This window comes from Botrytis fragariae (assembly GCF_013461495.1).
Source record: "Botrytis fragariae strain BVB16 chromosome Unknown tig00000000, whole genome shotgun sequence".
Lineage (NCBI taxonomy): Eukaryota > Fungi > Ascomycota > Leotiomycetes > Helotiales > Sclerotiniaceae > Botrytis > Botrytis fragariae.
Genome location: NW_023500986.1, coordinates 2085888 through 2104767, shown reverse-complemented (window position 1 = coordinate 2104767; position 18880 = coordinate 2085888). Strand labels below are relative to the sequence as shown.

At 43.0% G+C, this 18880-nt stretch overlaps 6 protein-coding genes across 6 annotated transcripts; 1 reads left to right on the top strand and 5 right to left on the bottom strand.

Annotated features, from left to right (window-relative positions):
- Positions 1 to 229: 229 nt before the first annotated feature.
- Positions 230 to 2201, bottom strand: Bfra_006868 (putative benzoate 4-monooxygenase cytochrome p450 protein; the record flags this gene model as incomplete). The annotated part of the gene is made up of 5 exons (XM_037337239.1): positions 230 to 389; positions 519 to 990; positions 1241 to 1370; positions 1444 to 1587; positions 1785 to 2201. The coding sequence occupies 5 exons, from the start codon at positions 2199 to 2201 to the stop codon at positions 230 to 232; spliced, it is 1323 nt and encodes a 440-aa protein (XP_037198605.1).
- Positions 2202 to 3204: 1003 nt separating this feature from the next.
- Bfra_006867 (putative benzoate 4-monooxygenase cytochrome p450 protein) lies at positions 3205 to 4810 on the bottom strand (the record flags this gene model as incomplete). Its single annotated transcript, XM_037337238.1, has 4 exons — positions 3205 to 3648; positions 3693 to 4513; positions 4538 to 4691; positions 4754 to 4810. 4 exons carry the CDS (start codon positions 4808 to 4810, stop codon positions 3205 to 3207), a joined length of 1476 nt encoding a protein of 491 aa, XP_037198604.1.
- Positions 4811 to 6636: 1826 nt separating this feature from the next.
- On the bottom strand, positions 6637 to 8055 carry Bfra_006866 (putative o-methyltransferase protein; the record flags this gene model as incomplete). The annotated part of the gene is given in 8 exon segments (XM_037337237.1): positions 6637 to 6926; positions 7034 to 7133; positions 7218 to 7329; positions 7349 to 7497; positions 7517 to 7629; positions 7687 to 7816; positions 7878 to 7918; positions 7953 to 8055. The coding sequence occupies 8 exon segments, from the start codon at positions 8053 to 8055 to the stop codon at positions 6637 to 6639; spliced, it is 1038 nt and encodes a 345-aa protein (XP_037198603.1).
- A 682-nt stretch (positions 8056 to 8737) lies between these two features.
- Positions 8738 to 11544, bottom strand: Bfra_006865 (uncharacterized protein; the record flags this gene model as incomplete). Its single annotated transcript, XM_037337236.1, has 5 exons — positions 8738 to 9034; positions 9098 to 9211; positions 9264 to 9307; positions 9548 to 11198; positions 11284 to 11544. The coding sequence occupies 5 exons, from the start codon at positions 11542 to 11544 to the stop codon at positions 8738 to 8740; spliced, it is 2367 nt and encodes a 788-aa protein (XP_037198602.1).
- A 1002-nt stretch (positions 11545 to 12546) lies between these two features.
- On the bottom strand, positions 12547 to 13994 carry Bfra_006864 (putative gpi mannosyltransferase 2 protein; the record flags this gene model as incomplete). Its single annotated transcript, XM_037337235.1, has 3 exons — positions 12547 to 12970; positions 13020 to 13626; positions 13676 to 13994. 3 exons carry the CDS (start codon positions 13992 to 13994, stop codon positions 12547 to 12549), a joined length of 1350 nt encoding a protein of 449 aa, XP_037198601.1.
- Positions 13995 to 16205: 2211 nt separating this feature from the next.
- On the top strand, positions 16206 to 18026 carry Bfra_006863 (uncharacterized protein; the record flags this gene model as incomplete). The annotated part of the gene is made up of 1 exon (XM_037337234.1): positions 16206 to 18026. One exon carries the CDS (start codon positions 16206 to 16208, stop codon positions 18024 to 18026), a length of 1821 nt encoding a protein of 606 aa, XP_037198600.1.
- Positions 18027 to 18880: the final 854 nt, after the last annotated feature.

Below are 18880 nucleotides of genomic sequence, written 5' to 3'. Positions count from 1 at the left end.
CGGTCTGCCATTTTTGAACTCCCAGTTCTTTTTAACAATATCTATTCGATGATCTTAAATATATACTATGCATTACTGATCATGCTAGTTCGAGTGATACATAATGCAGTGAGAGCGGTGAAACTTCTATCTGCACACAAGATTACCAAAGTTCACCACCATCACTTCTTTTCCGAGCCAAACATCCTCTACATTTGTCAATTCATAATCTCTATATCTATATGGCTTTCTATCTCTTCTCAAAAATCAACATACACTCCTGACCTCTCGGTCTACTAGATATAATCTGATCTTCCATCTCCATATCTGCTTCGTATCCTTCTACTATCTTCGTTCTATATTGCGTATAGATTCTCCGTATGAGATGACGCATTTCTGCTAGTGCTAAACTATGTGGGTATAGTTATTAGTTTTGTATTAAAATATATCGTATAATCTTTAAATCTCCTCTCTGTTTAGAAGAGAAGGAAACTCGAGGAAGAAAGGGAATCGTAGAAAAGAAGAAAACCTAAACATACTCCTTCCCCGTACACGCTCTTCCACCCCTCCCAAAAGCCAAAAATCCCCTCTCCATCTCTCTCACTCTGTCTTCATCCACAAGCCATCGTTCTGGACAGAATGTCTCGGCTTCATCGCCGAAGATCGCGGGATTGCGATGGAGACTCCATGCTTGGATACTTATGGTTGAGTTTGGGGGGATGAGATATTGGTTGATTATTCTGGGCGTGGATGGTGATGTGAGACGGGGCTGGGACATGGGGATCGGGGGGTAGAGACGGAGAGTTTCGTTGATGATGGCGTTGAGGTAGGGGGCTGATGGGTTCTCGGATTTGGGGGTGTGGGGTTGGGAGTTAAGGGAGAGGTGGAGTTTTTCTTGGATGGGGAGGTTGGAGGGGAGGGAGAGGGTGTGTAGGAGGTAGGTGAGCGAGGCGCCGGTGGTGTCGATACCGGCAGCTAGATGGTCTAGTATCTCGGCTGCGATTTGGGTTTCTGATAAGGAGGGGGAAGCGTGTTGGAGGACGTGGAGGAGAGAGTGTGGTTCTTGAGCTGGGTGGAGGCACGAGGAGAAGACGTATGTATTGGTTAGAGGAGTGGAGCGTTGGGGGAAGAGCGAGAGAAAAATGGTGGAGAGGGGTTGGAGATATAGTGTTAGAAGTTGGTCTGTGAGGGTGTAAGATTGGAAGTCCGAGACAGTACACTGGGGAGAATGTTGAGCACAAATGGAGGTTAAGAAACTTACTCTTGAGACTTGAGTGATAAGTCATCTCTTCCATTATCTCCATGCCAGTTTTCTCTTCGATAGATTTGATCCCCATCTTTCCGAGTAGAAAGTGACTGGCACAATCTAGTGCAAAACAATGAGCATATCTCTGTTATCTTGTCAATGGTGATCTTTTACACTAGGACAGAGTATAAAAATTAATAGGGCAAAACAAAACTCACATAAACATCAATGAATCCATTTTCTGAATCCTCAATCTTTCGAAGGAATGCTTGACTTCTTTCTTCAATTCCATCTATGATAGCAGGTTTGATGATCTCGGAATTTCGGTATGGCTTTGCGATATGCTTCTTCTTTTCTTTATGCTTCGAGTTGGTTGAATGTCATTAGTGTCATTATGGTCATGTTTCTCCCTTCTGGCTTTCACTAGAAAGATTTTAGACCTATGAGATTAAATGCGGTGACAGCCATTCTGCACTCCGCCCCCTCCTTTCCAGCTCAACTTTCCAAGACACCCACAACGCAAATGTTCCAACAAGGGCAAGGAAAAGGAAAAACACACCTCCAACCTCGTTTCTGTGGAAAAGGTAGTTCTAACGCCCAATTGTCTAAAAAGTCCATAAAATCTCGTTTTATCCAACTCTCCTCCCTCATTTCCATAAACGCCTTTCACCCCTTCGCTACCGCAAAAAGCAAACTCATTCACACCTATTCGAACGCTATCTCCGTGTTTCTTGTGGAGATTATGGATATATATTCGTCGATTGCCATTCCATTCATGGTATTTTAGGACTAAGTTTGTGAAGTGTGTGTACCATGGGCCTGGGGGAAGATTTGAATTTTGAATGTTGAGAAGGATGGGGAGAGTGGGGAGGAGGATGATGGTTAGGTAGATGAGGGGCGTATAGATGATAACGAGAGCTTGGATGCTTGGTAGGTTTAAATAGGAGGGTAGACTTGGAAATATAGTGGAATTCATAATGGTAACTCGTGGGTTCTGAGCTTCGGATTATGTAGTGTGTGAGGTATTCTTGGGAAGGCCATCAAAGAATTAACCGATAAGGCAGAAACCAGATCTTATGAGTTGGAGATTTGCTTTACTTCATCTAAAACGATGAGCAATCGAGAAGGAGTAGGTGTAAACATTGTAACCAGAACATTGGATTCGCTAAGAGGAAGCCTGTTTGTGACTTCCCTTATCGGAGTGGGGAAGGAAAGGTCACGAACAGGTGGGGTCACCGGGCGCACAGATAAACGAACATCATTCCTAACGTTCAAGCACTCAGGATTATTGAATGAATCCGATTCTCATTCAAACTGAATCAAAATAGTTGGATACGTACCAAAATTTGAGTTGGTAGTACTCATCTGATATTCAGAAAGTATCTGGCCATCGACTATTCAATGATGCTCTTCGTGCAATGCTTTTGAGCTTCTATCATTGTGAAATTAACAAGAGCTATCTGTTCTGCCAGTAGACTTGGTAGAAGAATTTTGTATTATACAATTATCTTCCTGACTGTATGTCCACAGATGGAAGTCCGGTGCAAGATGTTTGTATACTACCAAGACCGAGGAGAAGGCATTTCCACTATCATGATTCATGGCCAGCATTAGTTGCGTAGGTCGCGAAAGATGTTTAGAACGGCAGTTATGCGTGCTGAATACGGACATTCATGATCTGTACCCCCAACTCACATCATATTGTTAGTGCAAAAAATATTACTCTGGGAGTGCGGGTGCAGTTCCGTTGGTTTTTGGAAGAGGGACTATTGCAGATATTCCACCAGCCGAGAGGCGCGGAAAGCACATTGCATTATTCTCGCCGAGTATGCTGGTGAAGATGGATGTGTTGGTTATTTTTGGCCTACTGGTATGAGTAACATTCTTTGTGACCATGAAAAAGTCCTATGAGAATACCTAATACATATCACGAAATATTCATTAATGTTTGCAACCAATTCGTGCCGTATAATTACATTTTAGATAGTCTCCCACTTTATGTTCATTTGATCTTCAGAATGCTCGACACTCATAAGCTGAACATTGAGTGGGACTTTATCCCAAGTCCAAAAGATCTTCTGGTTAGTCCAATTCTGCAACTTCTTCCCGCTAGGGACTTGGATATGAAAGTTCCAAATAAGTCGCGAAAGAATAAGTCGCATCTCCATCCAAGCGAGTGGCTGACCGATACAATTGTGTGCCCCGAGCGAAAATGGATGAAATACGTTTTTGGAATCAGCTTGTTTGCTTATAGAGGTCCGATTTCCAGAATCGCCCAACCATCGCTCGGGGATAAATTCATCTGGGGACGCAAAGTTGTTTGAAGAATGGAAAATAGACCAGCATGCTACTGAAACGGTTGTGCCTCCGGGAACAAAGTGACCTGCGATTGTAGCACCTCCACTCGGTACTTGCCCCTGAGACTATCAGGAAGTGGGGGAGACATCCGTAACGACTCGTTGAGTACCGCCATAAGATATGGCAGCGAACTTGTGGACTCGTTGTTAATTTGCTCTTCCGTGCTAAAGTTTGTGCGAATTTCTGTTTCCAAGGTCTCTAGGCACTTGGGATCCTGAAGTAAAAAGTGAATTGCGGCGGTCAAAGTAGTCGTTAGAGTCTCGCTACCTGCAACAATCAAGGCCATGGAGTTCATCTCTATTTCCCCCGTTGAAAGGGCTATCTCGGTCGAAGACTTGTTGTGATCGATGACATGAGACATAATATCAGGTTGTTTGACGTCATGATGAAGTCGGTCTTGGACCCTGAGATGACCTGTCTCAAGGGCTTGACGTAGATCTCTGAGAGCTGAAGCTGGGGTGATCTTTATGAGAAATGCTTCAAGCAATGGATAGTATTTGATAGAGTTTGCAATAAGAACGGCTTTGAAATGAAGAACTACTTTGATCCACGGATGATATGAGCTCTCTTGAAGGCATTTGAAAGACGAACCCCATCCCAGATCTCCGATGATGTCAAACGTTGTAAAGTTCAACCATTGCACTAAATCAACAGTACCAATATCTGTACGCTGCCCAGCGATAGCTTCATTCAATCGAAGAACCAAAAGATCTATGTACTTTTTAACAGTTGGTTCATGACTCTTTGTGGCTCTGTCTGAGAATGCTGGCTGAAACGCTTTGCGGAATCGAGCATGGTCGATGGCGTTAGCAGTGATAAAATTGTGTGCCTCAACTCCAGGTGGTCTAGAGCCCCATTCTTTTGGGCGGATAAACTGCCTCTGCAGATAAATATCTTTCCATGCTTGAGGGTCTGTGAACGAAAGCTCGTCTGGAGCAACTCATAAAACAGTACCATATTCATCGTGCAATTTCTTGATGTGATAAGGAAGTATCCCAGAAAGTATAGTGTAGATGAATGGAACTCGCGATACGATCCATGTAGGACTCCCACGGAACTTTGATAAGGGGTGGAAAAAGGCGTTGTAAGCCACAATAGCGACAATATACTAGCAAGAAAATCAGTCGACATTCTTGTTTGTGAATTAGATGACAAAATTGTCAATCTTACGCTTGACACCGATATCAAAAATGCATTGCACAGACTTCTGCAAGTTAAATTCTCCATTTTGCTACATAAGACGAGAATGGAGAAAGGGCGAGAATGAAGAAAAGCTTAGCAGAGGAAATGGTGGTAGTTCTCTGGATAGTAAGCGTTTGAAATATGATCAAGCAAGCGAAGTACTTCGTGGCACTCGACACGCTGCGTCTCATACGCGCTTTAATACCTTTTCAACTATCGAGAGTATAGAAAAGTGAACATTGTCCCGCCTGGGCTTTGCTTATGCCGTTGCTAACACGTGGAGTCTGCTTATGCTGACCCCGCCGCCCATGTTCTGTTAGCCGTGTACCAACATTTTAGATCAATCTCATCAATTTTCAATATCGTGCCTGCGTGTCTGCGTGCTTACCATACGTTTCGGAGCCTCGAAGAACTACTCCCGTGCCTTTGAGTTTACTATGGTAAATTAGTAATCTCAAATGGATATGCCAATGACATCAGTATGTTGATGTATCAATAACAGATAGGCAGCTTGTGATTTTAAGGATCGATTACTTCTTCGCTTTTTTGATCTCAGCTAGTCATTTTAAGATCTTACGTTTGTAAAATCAACGGTCCTGAATCAAAAGGTGATTGCCCTAATGGAGATAACATATGTTGTCATATTTACCCATTCCTTACTAGGTTGGTATTATACCAACAGTTACCAACAGCCTCTTTCATATTGTTTCTATATCCGCTCCAATCTTGTCCCCCTTTCCGATTGATACGGGATAAGAAATCTATGGTCCAAATTCGACTTTATAGATAAATCTCGAAAGTACGCCCACCTACTGATACCGTTGTTACTCTTGTAACAACTTGTGAACTAAAGATTTGTACAGAGGGCATCTACACAAATCTCACTCAATCTTATACTATGCATGTCGTCAGATTCTTGCTTATGGTTAAGGGTATCTACCCATGTGGGTAGTGAAGCTCTATGCTATAGTCTAGTTTGATGATGAGGATACAATGAAATATGCAGGGTATGACTAGGTAATACGAAAGTACGGCAGTCTAGATGCTTGAAGGACAAATTTCCAACTGTTCAAGAACGGCAGATATGCTCATTCGTATTCATTCCCACCGATGATGTCCTTGCAATTGATATCTGGCAACTTTCTAAAAAGCATTCATACTTTCAATCCGCTCAATGTGCTAGATTTCATTCCAAAAGCATTCTACATAGCTTTCTTATCTTCCACTCCCAAGAAAAGAGTCAGCTCAGTGAGGTCTGGTCTTTCGACAACAAACACATGCAGACACGCCATCATTCCCCTCAACCAATTTTCACACAAAGCGCTGGCTGCAGTCCTCGGAGTCAAGAGCATACAACCCGCTTGAAGGAGCGTATATTCCATTCGCCGAGGGCCATCGTTCTTGTCCCGGACAACGATTTGCGCAGGCTGAACTTTGCGCGGCTATTACTCGGTTGTTGAGCGAGTTTAGTGTAGAACTGATCTGTGAGCCAGGAAAGAATTATGTGAGCACTATTCAGAAAGTATAAAAGCAATTGGAACATAATACTGTATTTGATATGGGCTTGAAAATGAAACACTCAGTCCCGTTAAAGATTGTTGGGAGAAAAGCATAATTCTCAAGCCCGTCTTTACTTTCAATTTGTGGGGGAAGTTTGTAAGATGATCTCGGGCTAGATGGCCTGTCTACATATGATTATAGACTAGACTTGTAGTATTTACATCGATTTAGGAGATTAACACCAAAATAGATGATTGCTTATTTGGCATGACCCCCAATCGAATCGTATACTGCGCTCGTACAAGAAACTTGAATGCCAATCACTATCAGCGAAGTTTCAGCACCTAGAGACCATATTGATCAGTTCATCCTCACTCAACTTCAATTTCCACAAGCCCCTCTGAAACTCCATCCAGCGCAGGATAAGACTCCAAAAATTTCAACCCCGTACCAGAAAGCACATTTACGAAACAATCTCGCATTCTCTCCGCCGCTCCCAAAAGCGTCATCATATTGAAATCCTGCGTCACTGCCCACGCCGACGCTCCCGATCTCGGAATAATCTGTTCGTATATGAAGAGTTTTGAATAACCTGACTTCATAGCTGTGCGCAATTGAGTAAGAATAACCACACATTTGCCGTCGGTAAAATCATAAAGAACTTAACGGATATGATAGGCTCGAGCTCCTATGTTATGGGAACTTAGTAAATTCCGATATAAAACCCGACTCTTCAGCACGACTTGGAGTTGAAATTGAGAAATTTACCTTTAACAGGCTGTTCAGTGAAAATATCATGAACCACGTACTCAATTCCCTTATTCCTATCCGCACCACAAACCGGCCCTCCAGCTCCGGAAACGTAGCTCTGAGCGCGTTAGTTTTTTGACTATATTTACCTCCCACATCCACCCACAAAGCCGAGATCGAGTCATCGCCCTCAGCCAGAAACCGAGCTATCGGGAAAAGATCCTGCACCGGCGAAGTTCCCTCCGCTCAGGTACTCATCAGCATTGCAAATGCCTGCGCCGTCTCGGGTCTCTCTCCAAAAATCCCAAATAAATCTTTATTTGATAATCAAACGCAGTCTGGACAGCAGTATTTTGCGGGTCTGTCGGATTCTTGTAATTTGTATCCGCCAGGAATCCAGGTAAAGCCAAGTAAGCTGGGCCTAGAAATTCGGCACTGTGCGGAACCGCGAATGAGCTTTCGCGTCTAGTAGAGGTGGGTAGCTCAGAATCACCAAGTCACGACTTCCTCTTTGGAGGTCGAGTCTGCAAATAATGTATAGGAAAGAGACAGCGTATAGTATTTTCCATTCTCTTTAACTACGCCGAAAGCAGCTAAACTGCGGAGTAGACGTGCTTTCAAGTTTCCATATTAGTTTAGGATACAAGTACAATCATCACTGGCAATCATACCAAGCAAAACAATATCTGCTTCAGTAAACTGTGCCAACTCCTCCAATGATTTTTCTCCAGTGGATAGTAGAGGGAATAAATTCAGATCCCATGCGATACGAATGCAAACACTCTCTACAGGCTTGACATACTATAAATTTCAGCGTGTATTTCCCCCAAAAATACTAGAGTAATTAACGAAATAAATATACCTGAGAAAGCAACACTCTGGCAAGAGCATCAGCGGGTGTTTCTAAAAACAAGCGATAAATTTCGAGCTGCAAAACGTAATTTTGTTCTCAGGACATGGTTTTCTAGAAGTGAAGCGGGCGGATTGGATGTGAAGGTTTTTAGTGCGGAGAGGAGGCTTTCGGGGGATAGAGAAGTCATGGTGTGTGGAAATTATGATGAACAATTGAAAATCGTAAGATGAAGAAAGTAGTGAAATAGGTATGGAATAATAATATTTATGTAAGAGTCAATGGAAAAAGATATAGTGCACCATAGGCCAACTCACTGTTGGAAATTATACTAAACCAATGATAAGATTGCTTTCCTATACATTTTGCTCTTTTAGAAGAACATTAATATGTTGAGAAGAGGCACATACACGATACAGCCATGAACAAACATGTTCCACAAAAACTCTATCCGAGAAATAGCCCAACAGGAATGAAAGTAAGTGAGACATCACACTACTAATGTATCCAAGCTGATTCCAACAATACACGAATCAAATAATCTGACTACCGACTCCCGAGGGGTGCAGTGAAGAACAAATGATATGTGTATCTCATCACATATGTATTATCAAAGCAGATACCTGGCAACAAAAATAATAGTAATAATAATGTGACTTTTTATTCCCGTATGTATGTATATATTGACTGGCTGATGAAAAGCTCAAGGCGCAATGCAATATAAAGGCAAAGAAAGAACAACTATAAACAACGAATAACGGGACTAAAAATCCTACCCATTCACTTACAAGATAATCCATGGTAGATTCCTTTCCGACAAGCTCCGTTTAACCTCCCCATTCCCACCCTCCCTCTACCCTATTCACCCCAACTTACCTCCTGACCCCACTCGCCCTTTTCCACCTCCTCTCCACCCCCAAGACCTCCTCCACCTCCCCATCCAAACACTCACACAACCCCCTCCCACACCCTTCCTCAACCTCCTGTCCATCCTTCCCAATCAGCACCGGCAAATTTTCATTCAATTCATTCCTCAAATGTCCTATCTTTCCAAACCTCACATTACAAATGACGAGCCATCGAACACGAAATGCTCCGGCGCTCTCCCAATTAATCGAGTTTTGCCAGGAAGGGACTTTAATTGCGCCGGGGAGGGTTTCCATTCTCGCCTATTGGTTTACCATGATGAGTTTGGGGAATTGGGGAAGAAAAACTGGAGAGGGAATACACACATAACCTTGAAAAGCTCGACTTTTATTGATTGAGAAGATCAGAATAACGTTTTTGCAGGTCTCGAAGGCCTCCTTGAAGATCGGTCCATTTTGTGCTTGGGTGGTCCATATACCCTTTTGGATATTAGCTGAACCGGTCTTGCTTGCTTGATTCTAACCCACTTACGTCTTCTATACATCTAATAACATTTTCATCGTTGAAGGATTTTACTATAAAATATCTTGTATCTGATAGCGTCAGCATGTGAATTTCTCAACTCTCCTCAGAAATATTCTATAACTATTGGCAGACACTCGTCACTCAACTTCACAGCAAACAAGACAGTGATTTTGATAGAATACTTTTTTGTCTAATTGCATGGGTATCAAGAAAGCGCTACTAAAGCAATCTCTATTGACTTGAAATAAGATAAATAGAAGTGTCGGACAAGATGGGTGATTTTCACTGACCACCTTTACCGCCTCGATCAAAACCTCTTGGATCTTTGTAGGGTTTGCCAAGAGCGTTTCGCGATCCAAATCCAGCTTCGCTCCTTGACTCATGCGGCTCCCAATTACCACGGCCTCTTCCCCGACCTCCTCGACCTCGATAATTTGGATCAAAGGCCTTTCCTCTGTAACTTCCATGTACTTCAAAAGATCTTTCGCGTGCAGTCCGTGCAGGGGGTCTGCTCTCAAAGGTCCTTAGACCGGGGGACACTTCACGATCATTACTGCGACTTCGACCACGGTTACGAGACTCTTCAAAATAAGAACGACCTCCACGGTCACCATTGGCGCGGCGAGAGGAATCATAGTCTACTGAACTTTGTCGACGGCGATTTTCATGTTCTCGATCCTCAAGGCGTGCTACTTTTCCATAGTTTGCCTCCCCTTGAGAATCTTGGACTTCACTGTAGTTGCGCTTGTTAGATGTCAAACGATCATGAAGATCTGTAGGCTCCGCTACCGCTGGGGTATTCTGGGGTTGTATTAAGCTGTTCATCAAGTTTCCTACGTTAAAATTTACAAGACTTTGACCGTCTTGTATACCTGCTAAGAGTTTGGCCTTTTGTTCTTCCAATTCCTTCAGAGCTCGTGCAGTCTTCAAGAACTTGTTTCTGTGTACTATATCATGATACTGAGTCATGTCCAGCCATTCTCTCAAATCAGTGTCATGGGGTAAAACTTGTGCCAGTGTTGGTGGTCTAGACTCTCGTGAAGATTTGATGTCTTCCTTCGCAGCCTCGGGGCGGCGATAATCATCATTATTGTCACGAGAAAATCTGCGTGGGTGATGTTTTTTGTCAGTGTCTTGATGCGACTTTTTTTCATATCTATGATCGGAGGCTGGATTTCTCTCTGGTCGATAATCGCCCTCTTCTCTGCGTTCATCTCGAAAACGAGGAGGTTCGGGGTTTGATGGCTGTGCTTGTACTGGACGTCGAGTCAAGGGGCCAGGTTCTTCAGCCTTTACACGAATATAAGGTGATCGAATCGTGCGCTCATCTTCCGGTTTCAGAGACTTATCATTAACGTTAGCCGATTTTATATTGATCTGATTTCCCTTTGGCTCCGTGGGCGGAAGCTTCTTAGGGCTAGGCTCATCTAGTATTTCTCCTTCCGACATCGACCCATTTCTGACATTCCTGACATCGCTCTCTGCTAGAAAACCATTACTAGTTCGATCACTACTAGATTTCTTGATTTTTGTAGGAGTTCCTGAAATTTGAGGGTTCGCAGATAGAATATTTGTATTGATAGGTGTTTTTTTGGCAGTACCATTTCCTGCCACAGGGTTCATTTTTGGTCCTGCTCTTGGTTTGGTTTCAGAATAATCAGAAATGAGATCATTTATCTCCTTTTCCCGGCGTAAGTGTTCGTCGATATTTACCCCTTGAGCAGGACTCTTAGGGGATGGTTGTAATGAGCTCGACGATTCTATCGCAGTTATTTGTTTTGCTGGTGCAAGAACTGGTGGGGTAGCTGAGTTGGCTCGGCCTTCTTTTCCCTTCATCAATCTTGCTCTTAATTCGGCAGTTTTGGCAGCAAGCTGTTCTTTCGTCGGCGTAGGAGTAGGAGGAGCCACACTATTATTAGTTGAGTTCAATTGAGGGGAGTACTGGGCAGGTAGGTAGAGGTTAGCTGTATGCGCTTGCTCCCTAAAGTCCAAAGTAAAAGTTAGGTCGTCTGTCCCAAGCACTTACTGGTGGCCGATTGGGAGATATGAATTGATTTTGTGCGAAAGCTGCCTGATTGTACATAGGAATCTCGGGAGAGAAGCCATTGTAACCATCAATATTCGGTTCATCATATTGTAACATGTTTGGCTGTTGAAAGAAATTGGGGCTTGGTCCACCGCTAGAGAAAGGAGACTGCAGTGGTGTAGTTCCAGATAGATCATCTTGATTGAAATTGTTTGATTGAAATTGTCCATTATTTGGAAAGCCGTTATTTGTTGGCCACATGGCTGTAACAAGAATTTGTCAAGTTGACTGAGTCTTTTGTTGAGTCCAAGGTTCGACGACTTGTTCCAAATTAGATATTTTATTTTTCTAAAAGTAATCCGCACAACGATTTTTTTTCTCGCAAACTATATCGAAAGACTTGTAAGAGTGGATATTCACAATGAATGAATGAATGAATGAGTGAGTGAGTGATTGATTGATTAACTGCGTTGTGGTACGATCGAATTAGATATTTGAGGTACTTGAACTTTGCAAAATCATATTATGACGAAATAGCTTGAAGGGCTTCTGCTTCTTGTTCTTCTTCTTATTCCTTGAACTTTGGTGTATGTGAAGGGTCGTTTTCAGACGTCTTTTATAAAATATAAGAGAAAGATCTGCTGAAAGCCCAGTAAAAAGAAAAGAGTGGAAGAAGAAATGTAATAGTAGTGGTAAGTTGTATTAATGCAATGATATTTTTTGCTTGTCCAAAGGCCGAAGAGGTATTGGAGATTGTAAGGTTGAAATAAAGTACAAGCTTCGTTAAGTGGCCGATGTGATGTGAAGTGTGAAGTGTGAACATTTTTCGAGATATGCAGCTAGGTCCTAAACCGAGCTAGTATGATGCCTTAGGCGGTCAACGACATGAAGATAAACCTTGTGAAAATATATCTAATGATTGTTGCCGCTTTCCGATTGATTGGAATGGGATAAATAATTCTACTTTCATTCAGGTGATGTGATGTGATGTGATGGATGCAACTTTCTAATTGGGGATGATTTACTGATTATTAGTCAATCGTGAAAAAGATGCAGTTTTCCGATTGGATACTATTAAGTACCTGCCTAGGTATATCGTTTTTCCATTTCTTTCGTACCTAGGTATTTGACGGGATGAGAAAGCTCATAAGTAGCCTACCATAGTTAAGTCTCACTCCCTCTATCATTTTCCTCATTTGATATGTTCCAATAAAGTACCAACATCATCCCAGCATTTACAAATCCCCAACTGTTGTTTCCATGTCATGCAGGAGGTAAGAATGATGAGAACAAACCGCTCTGGATGCCGGCATATATTATCATGAACCTTCCAACCATTGTAGCTGTTGGACCCTTTCCTCTCCCAACCGAAGCCGCCATATACCATAAGTATACAGGAGAAGATGATGAGATCCTTGTAATGATCTGAACATGACCGCTTATCAACGTGTATACTGTGAGAATCAACTGTGAGAGCGCTAGATTCCGGATGATCTGGACTTTATCGACTTGTCGGACCCCTTTAACTGGCGGGTTGGCATCTTTCTGCGGGGTGACTGGGGTTTGTTGGAAGTGAGAGTCCCGTAATACCCCATTGCCAGATACTCCTAAGATTACGAGCATAGGCATTGCAAGTAAAAACAGAGGTATATTTGAGATTGTCCAATATTTGAACGGTCCGTTATTCCTAGTGAATGTTAGATACGCTCCGCTTTTCGTCAAATGCATCGACATACCAATAGAAAGCCTGCACAAAAGCATATATACTTGGCAGGGTATTCGAACACCATACTCTTGGACTCACGATATCTGTTGCCCCACAGTACTCTTGATATGCGATATACTGTGGTGTGATAAAACCGATCCCAACACATATGCCTCCCAGACCAGTGATGATGAGGCGACGAATGGTGGGCACATTGAACCCATTACTCAGACTCAAGAGAATCCTGAATGCTTCCTCAAGCAGGAGAAGCCCATTGAGCAATGCATTACTTCTGAAAGTAGTAGCAAGTCCGAATACTACGCCAGAAATAAGAATAAGAAGGTCGTGACCTAAAGTTCTGTTGCTCACTCCAGACCCAAAACTTTTCGTAAAAAGGAATGCTCCCAAAAAGGTCAATAGCGCAGTCGAACTCTCAGCGTATGGAGCAGACAGGAATGTTCCAGCTGGTGATATGATGTACAGAAGAGCAGTAACCAAAGCAAATCTCTCTGATGGGAAGAGTGTTAAGGTCAGGCTGTGCAGGGCAAGAGTCGAAAATAGATGGGAGATGTGAGCAATCAAGATCCCCACCAACCCCTCCAGCCCATCATAGTGGGGTACCCCAAGGTATTCAAGTCCTACCTTGGTCAACGACGCATACAGACGGACAGTTATTTCCGTACTTACCCATAGTGCTGAATTTTATCATGCGGGTGAAGCCCCACCCAAACGCCCATTCTTGCTCATAGACATATCCGCGATTTGACGCGTGTACGAAGTAAATTGCATCCCATCTTACCAACTTGCCGATGAGGTACTGCACTACCGATGGCAACTTCTTTTTTCCGATCGAATGCAGACTCGACAGTAACAAACTGGTAGATGTGTCATAGCCTGGACCTGGACTACAAGCTGCAATGAGCAGAAGCGAGGTCTTCCAGAGTATAAAACATAGTATCAGGGTACGAACTGGTGCTCCAAGCGGATGAAGATATATTGAAGCCATAATGACGAAATGAGGTTTCGGCAGTTGGGTTCAGCCCTTTAGAGAGAAGACTTCACATCATATTCCTCGTGTGTTCTTCAACAGGGGTCGCGATAAGATTAGGAAGCGGTGAAGAGATATCTCGCTAAGCAGCGGTTACCCGAGGGATTTGATGCCAAGAGATTTGAATCTGTAACGGAAAATGAGAATTTCCGCACCTTGCAAGTTTATGGATCTTGTACGATTCAAAATTTCAATGGATATATTAAGGACCCAGGATTTTTAAGGTCTTGTTGTGCGAGGTTCTACCATCGTAAAAGTAAACAGAAACAAGGTAAAGAATATCGATCATAGTCCAAGGCTAATCAGGCTTATTCTTATTAACAGTAGATACCAAGGTCCTCGGTGGCTTGCAGAAGAGGAATAATTGAGCCTCATTGTTCTACGAACGGAGGGATATAATAAGTATCTGGGTGGTAGATACTCATGAGCATACGGAGTATGCCTTTCCTGATGTAGTTTTTGATCAAATTTTGGTTGATTGGAAGTTGATGGTTTTTGAAACTAGCCTATTTTTATCCTGATCTCATTAGATAGATTTCATGATTAGCTTCAGTCAAGGCCCTAATTAACTACCTAGTATCATCTCTTGCCCCAAACTCCTTTCGAAGAATATCATTAGCTAGATCCTGATACAAAGAGAGAAAAAAGCATAGAGGAAGAGGCCTGTCGTGTAGTACCACGCACCAGTTGAAGTATCTACTGATCATCTGGTAATCGAGATCGAGTCATTGAGACCCCTGCGATCAAAAGTAACTAATAAGAATTGCAGCAATACCTGGGTACATTGTGCATTTGGTCCAGTACGTACGAGCGAAATGTGAAAATTCAAGATTTCCGAATCAGGGCTGCATCGGAAAATGCAAATGTTTCCGTAAGTCCGTAAGGATTATACGTCGTAGACCACTTGATGGCAATACAACAAAACGTGTATTTCCAAGGTTGTTATGAGTAAAAGCTATTTAGAATGAGCGTAATGAATGACTTCGCCTAGATACTGCCTAGTAGGTAGGTATAAACTTTCTACATTATTTCCTATCACGACAATCACTCTTTAATCAAGCGTTCGTTTGCTTGTTGTCCGATCTTCCGTTGATATAAATTATTGCCTACCTACTCTGTAGTGGTATTCTCACACACCTCCTACCTAAGAAACAGAAATAACAGATCTCGGATCCAATCCGAGGAAACTGAAAAAATTCCCTGCACCGACCTCTCTTTTCTGCCACGAACCCATCCCTCAATGACAAACTCTTTCTTCTTATCGAGGCCAATCGTGCATGCGTCTATGAAAATTTTATGCAGTCGTGTGGAGAGGGCTCGGAGGGTTAAAAAAACAAACGGATGGTTTGATATAAATCCAGGATTCATTGTACGTTGGGTGGGGCTTTTGCTGAGCCTCGGAGACCAAATTCGCATGGCAGGTAGGGTTACAGGTGTTTATATGCAGCATCGGCTGATCGTTGTAAGGGATGTTCAAGTACCTGATCAAGGATTACCTACTTCAAATTACTGACGTCTATTTGTTGCTTTTCAGAAACATACAAAAGAGGTATTGCCAAACCCGGTCTTTCCGTCTGGAACTCCACTCGAATTTAGTTTATTTGATCCAAGGGATTGAACCTTCTTTTGTTTGTCAACACTCCAAGGTTACCAGATTAGTTCCTAGCCAACTCATACATAGACCTTATTGCTGACGTTCAGCTCTTTCATTCGAATTCTGTCTGCTTCTCTATTCTATCTCCTTCAATTTTTACGCCGCTGTGCGGGACTTGCTGACCATATCGAGCAATGATGACTATGTGAATAGATCTCTAGCGTTGTAAGACCTATCTTGAGCCTCCAGCGAATATCTGACCACAAGCACTCTCAGTATAAAGTCTATTCCACAAGCTCTTACATCTGTGCGAATTTGAAAACAAGCAATATCGTTATCGTCTGATTTCAGCCATTAGACCAATCCACCTTCTTGGCTTCATACATACATTTTTTCTAGCCTTCTCTCTGCCAGCCCTACGAATATACCTCCTTCCATGCATACGGAGAACGTCGAACCTAATAGCGACCCCAAAGCCTCGAAATTTTTCAGATCCTCCAAAAAAGTAACTTCGCAGTCGCGGATACCTTCGCCCACGAGGACGTCCCTTTGCTGGGACGTCCCTTCTCATCAATATGCTTCTACATTCAGCAGCGGGCATGCACAACCATGAGTACTCGCGTTCTACCAGTCCTGCTCGGCCTCGCAGCGATTTCATGCCTAGAAGATCACCTTTGAATCGATCATCTTTTTCGAATCCTGGCCCAGAATTATCTACAACTAATGAAGATTCAATACCGGCTTTATCAACTCGACGCTCAAGAGCATTATCCGAATATATACCTCGCAAGTTAGAACATCAACAGGTGCATACTGTTCGATTCCAAGAGCCTGAACCGGATAGAATGAGCGAAGATGGCAGGTCAATTGCGAACTCGGAAGGAAGTCGGTCGACAATTGGAGGTCGACGGCGCAGGAGATCATCCAAAGCTAGCACAGCATACAGCTTGGCCCACCCAGCTCCGACTTTGACACACAAGCAACGGTTATTGAATATTCGCCCGAAATTGCTAATGCAATTGCAGTTATTGTCAGTCGATAAAAGGCCCAAACCTACATTAGATGTCCTTCCTTCGACCGTTGTTGTCTCCAGATTAGCCAAGAGATTTCCTCGGATGTTCAGAGGAAAAGGTGAATTGGGTGCAAATGACATAATGATTGTAAAGAGCGAAGACTACGATACACCGAATCACTCCATTGACGATACAGATTCTGATGAGGAGGGATTCTCGCATAGAGATCTTGTTGCAGTTATTTGTCAAATGCCCAAGGATGAAGGGGGTTCTCAAGGAAAAGCCGAGATAGTTTTAGGCGATGGTTCTGTGTGGTTAGCATGCCCACTGCCAACAGGTTCTTACGAAATGACGAAGTTTGACGAATCAGGAGCAAAGGTGACCACTATTCGATGGGTGAAAAGAGCATATCATCACAATATTTCCGATTTGCCCAACAACGATGTGAAATTCAATTTCAGTATCATAGATCCAAATTCACGCCGCCACGCAATTATGGCGACTATTACACAAACAAAATTGGACATCCCGGATTATTATACCTCATTATCTCCTCCGTCTGGAACAGAAACCACAACAACACCGGTGAGTGAGGTATCTGGTGAGCTCGAAGATGAGGATGGCGGGATGGACACAATTATCGAGCGAATGCCTCAACTCATGGACGAGACTACCAGGACTTTGATTCAAGTCACGGGAATCTGGGTTTCTTTACGCCAAGGCTGGTCTCCCTATTTCAAATACAATGATGCTATGGCTACCTTCAGCCAAAACAAAGGTTCAAGAGACTCCGTGAACGGGAGAACCAGAACATCTTCAGTGACACCAGATCAAATGCGATCAACGTCTTTCACTGCTCTTACTTCCACTCGCTCAAGCACACCCGAATCTACACTTGGGGCTATTGGTGAAAAGATTCTCAGATGCAATAATGCTAAAGTAAATTCCGTCACAGCGTCTTCGTCACAGGATGCGATTACATCACCAAGGCGAGCAAGAGCCACATCTACTGGTGCCGCATTCATGCAAAGGGCAGCAAGCCGCAAGATAAATACAATTGCCAGCGATAGTGAAGGAGAAAGCATAGCTCAAACTCCTGAGAATAGCCAATGCCAAAATGCCAAGGCAAATATCTCGAATCGTGTTTCTTGTCCTCCTGGGTTAGGCACCGTTGCATCACCTACGCAGACTCCTCATCAAAGAGTGCTGTCTGCTCACATAGTTCCGAGCACTGATACACAGAATGCTGGCAACAAAATCATGGATAGGCAGAGCGAAGATGGCCATGGCAAACCTCCTCCGTTAAAACGGAAGAACAGCCGATGGAAATCGTTCATTAACTGCATTCGGCGCCGACCTTCTTCTCGCTCCCCCCTCTCGTAACATTAACAGGAAATACTTTTGTATCAATACTGGCGTTATTATCATAAAAGCATTGGGTTCGGGCGCATATATATAAATTTTGGAATACGAGGCACATTGGATGTGTGCTTGGCTTGGCGTTGGTAGATATCACTCCGGCATATTCGTTTTTCTTGGGAACACAACATGATACTCCGTCTACTCTTGCTTGTATTTTTAATATATAGTATAGTTCGTAGGCTCGGTCGATTAGGTAGATTTTTTATTAAAAATAATGAAAAGGCAAACTTCTTTTCACGACCTTTGGAATACAATGTTACTGATTATCTCGTGTTTAGTCAGCATGCTTGCTTGCTTTTGAATTCCTTCAAGGCAGTAATGATCACGTAGGCTTGTTACAAGTTACAACCCAGCTAGCAGGTACTATCTAGATATTCAATGTGAACCTTACGTACAGCTAAATGCCTAACAAGAATTCCCTTTCTTGCATAAATAACGTCTGATATTCACTTCCATCGATTCTCGTGAATGGATTGATTGACTGACTGACTGATTGACTGACTGATTGACTTGCTTGATTACTTATAGATTTCTCCCTTTGTTTAGAGTTGATATAAGAATCATTAAAGTTTGGCTCTAGAATCATATTCATATTCTAGAAAGATTTACCAGAAGACCAAATCATTCAGAGCTTCCTTTCGCCCCGTACCGGTAACCTTACCGTTAGTACCTACCTACCAGGTACCCACCGACTTGATCATTCGAGAGCAATTACAAAACACACCAGACACAACTCTTTCACTTCCTACGGCACACTCCAATAATCCCTGTCTACAGCTTCTGGTACCCGCTTCGCGCACGGATTTCGAGGCACA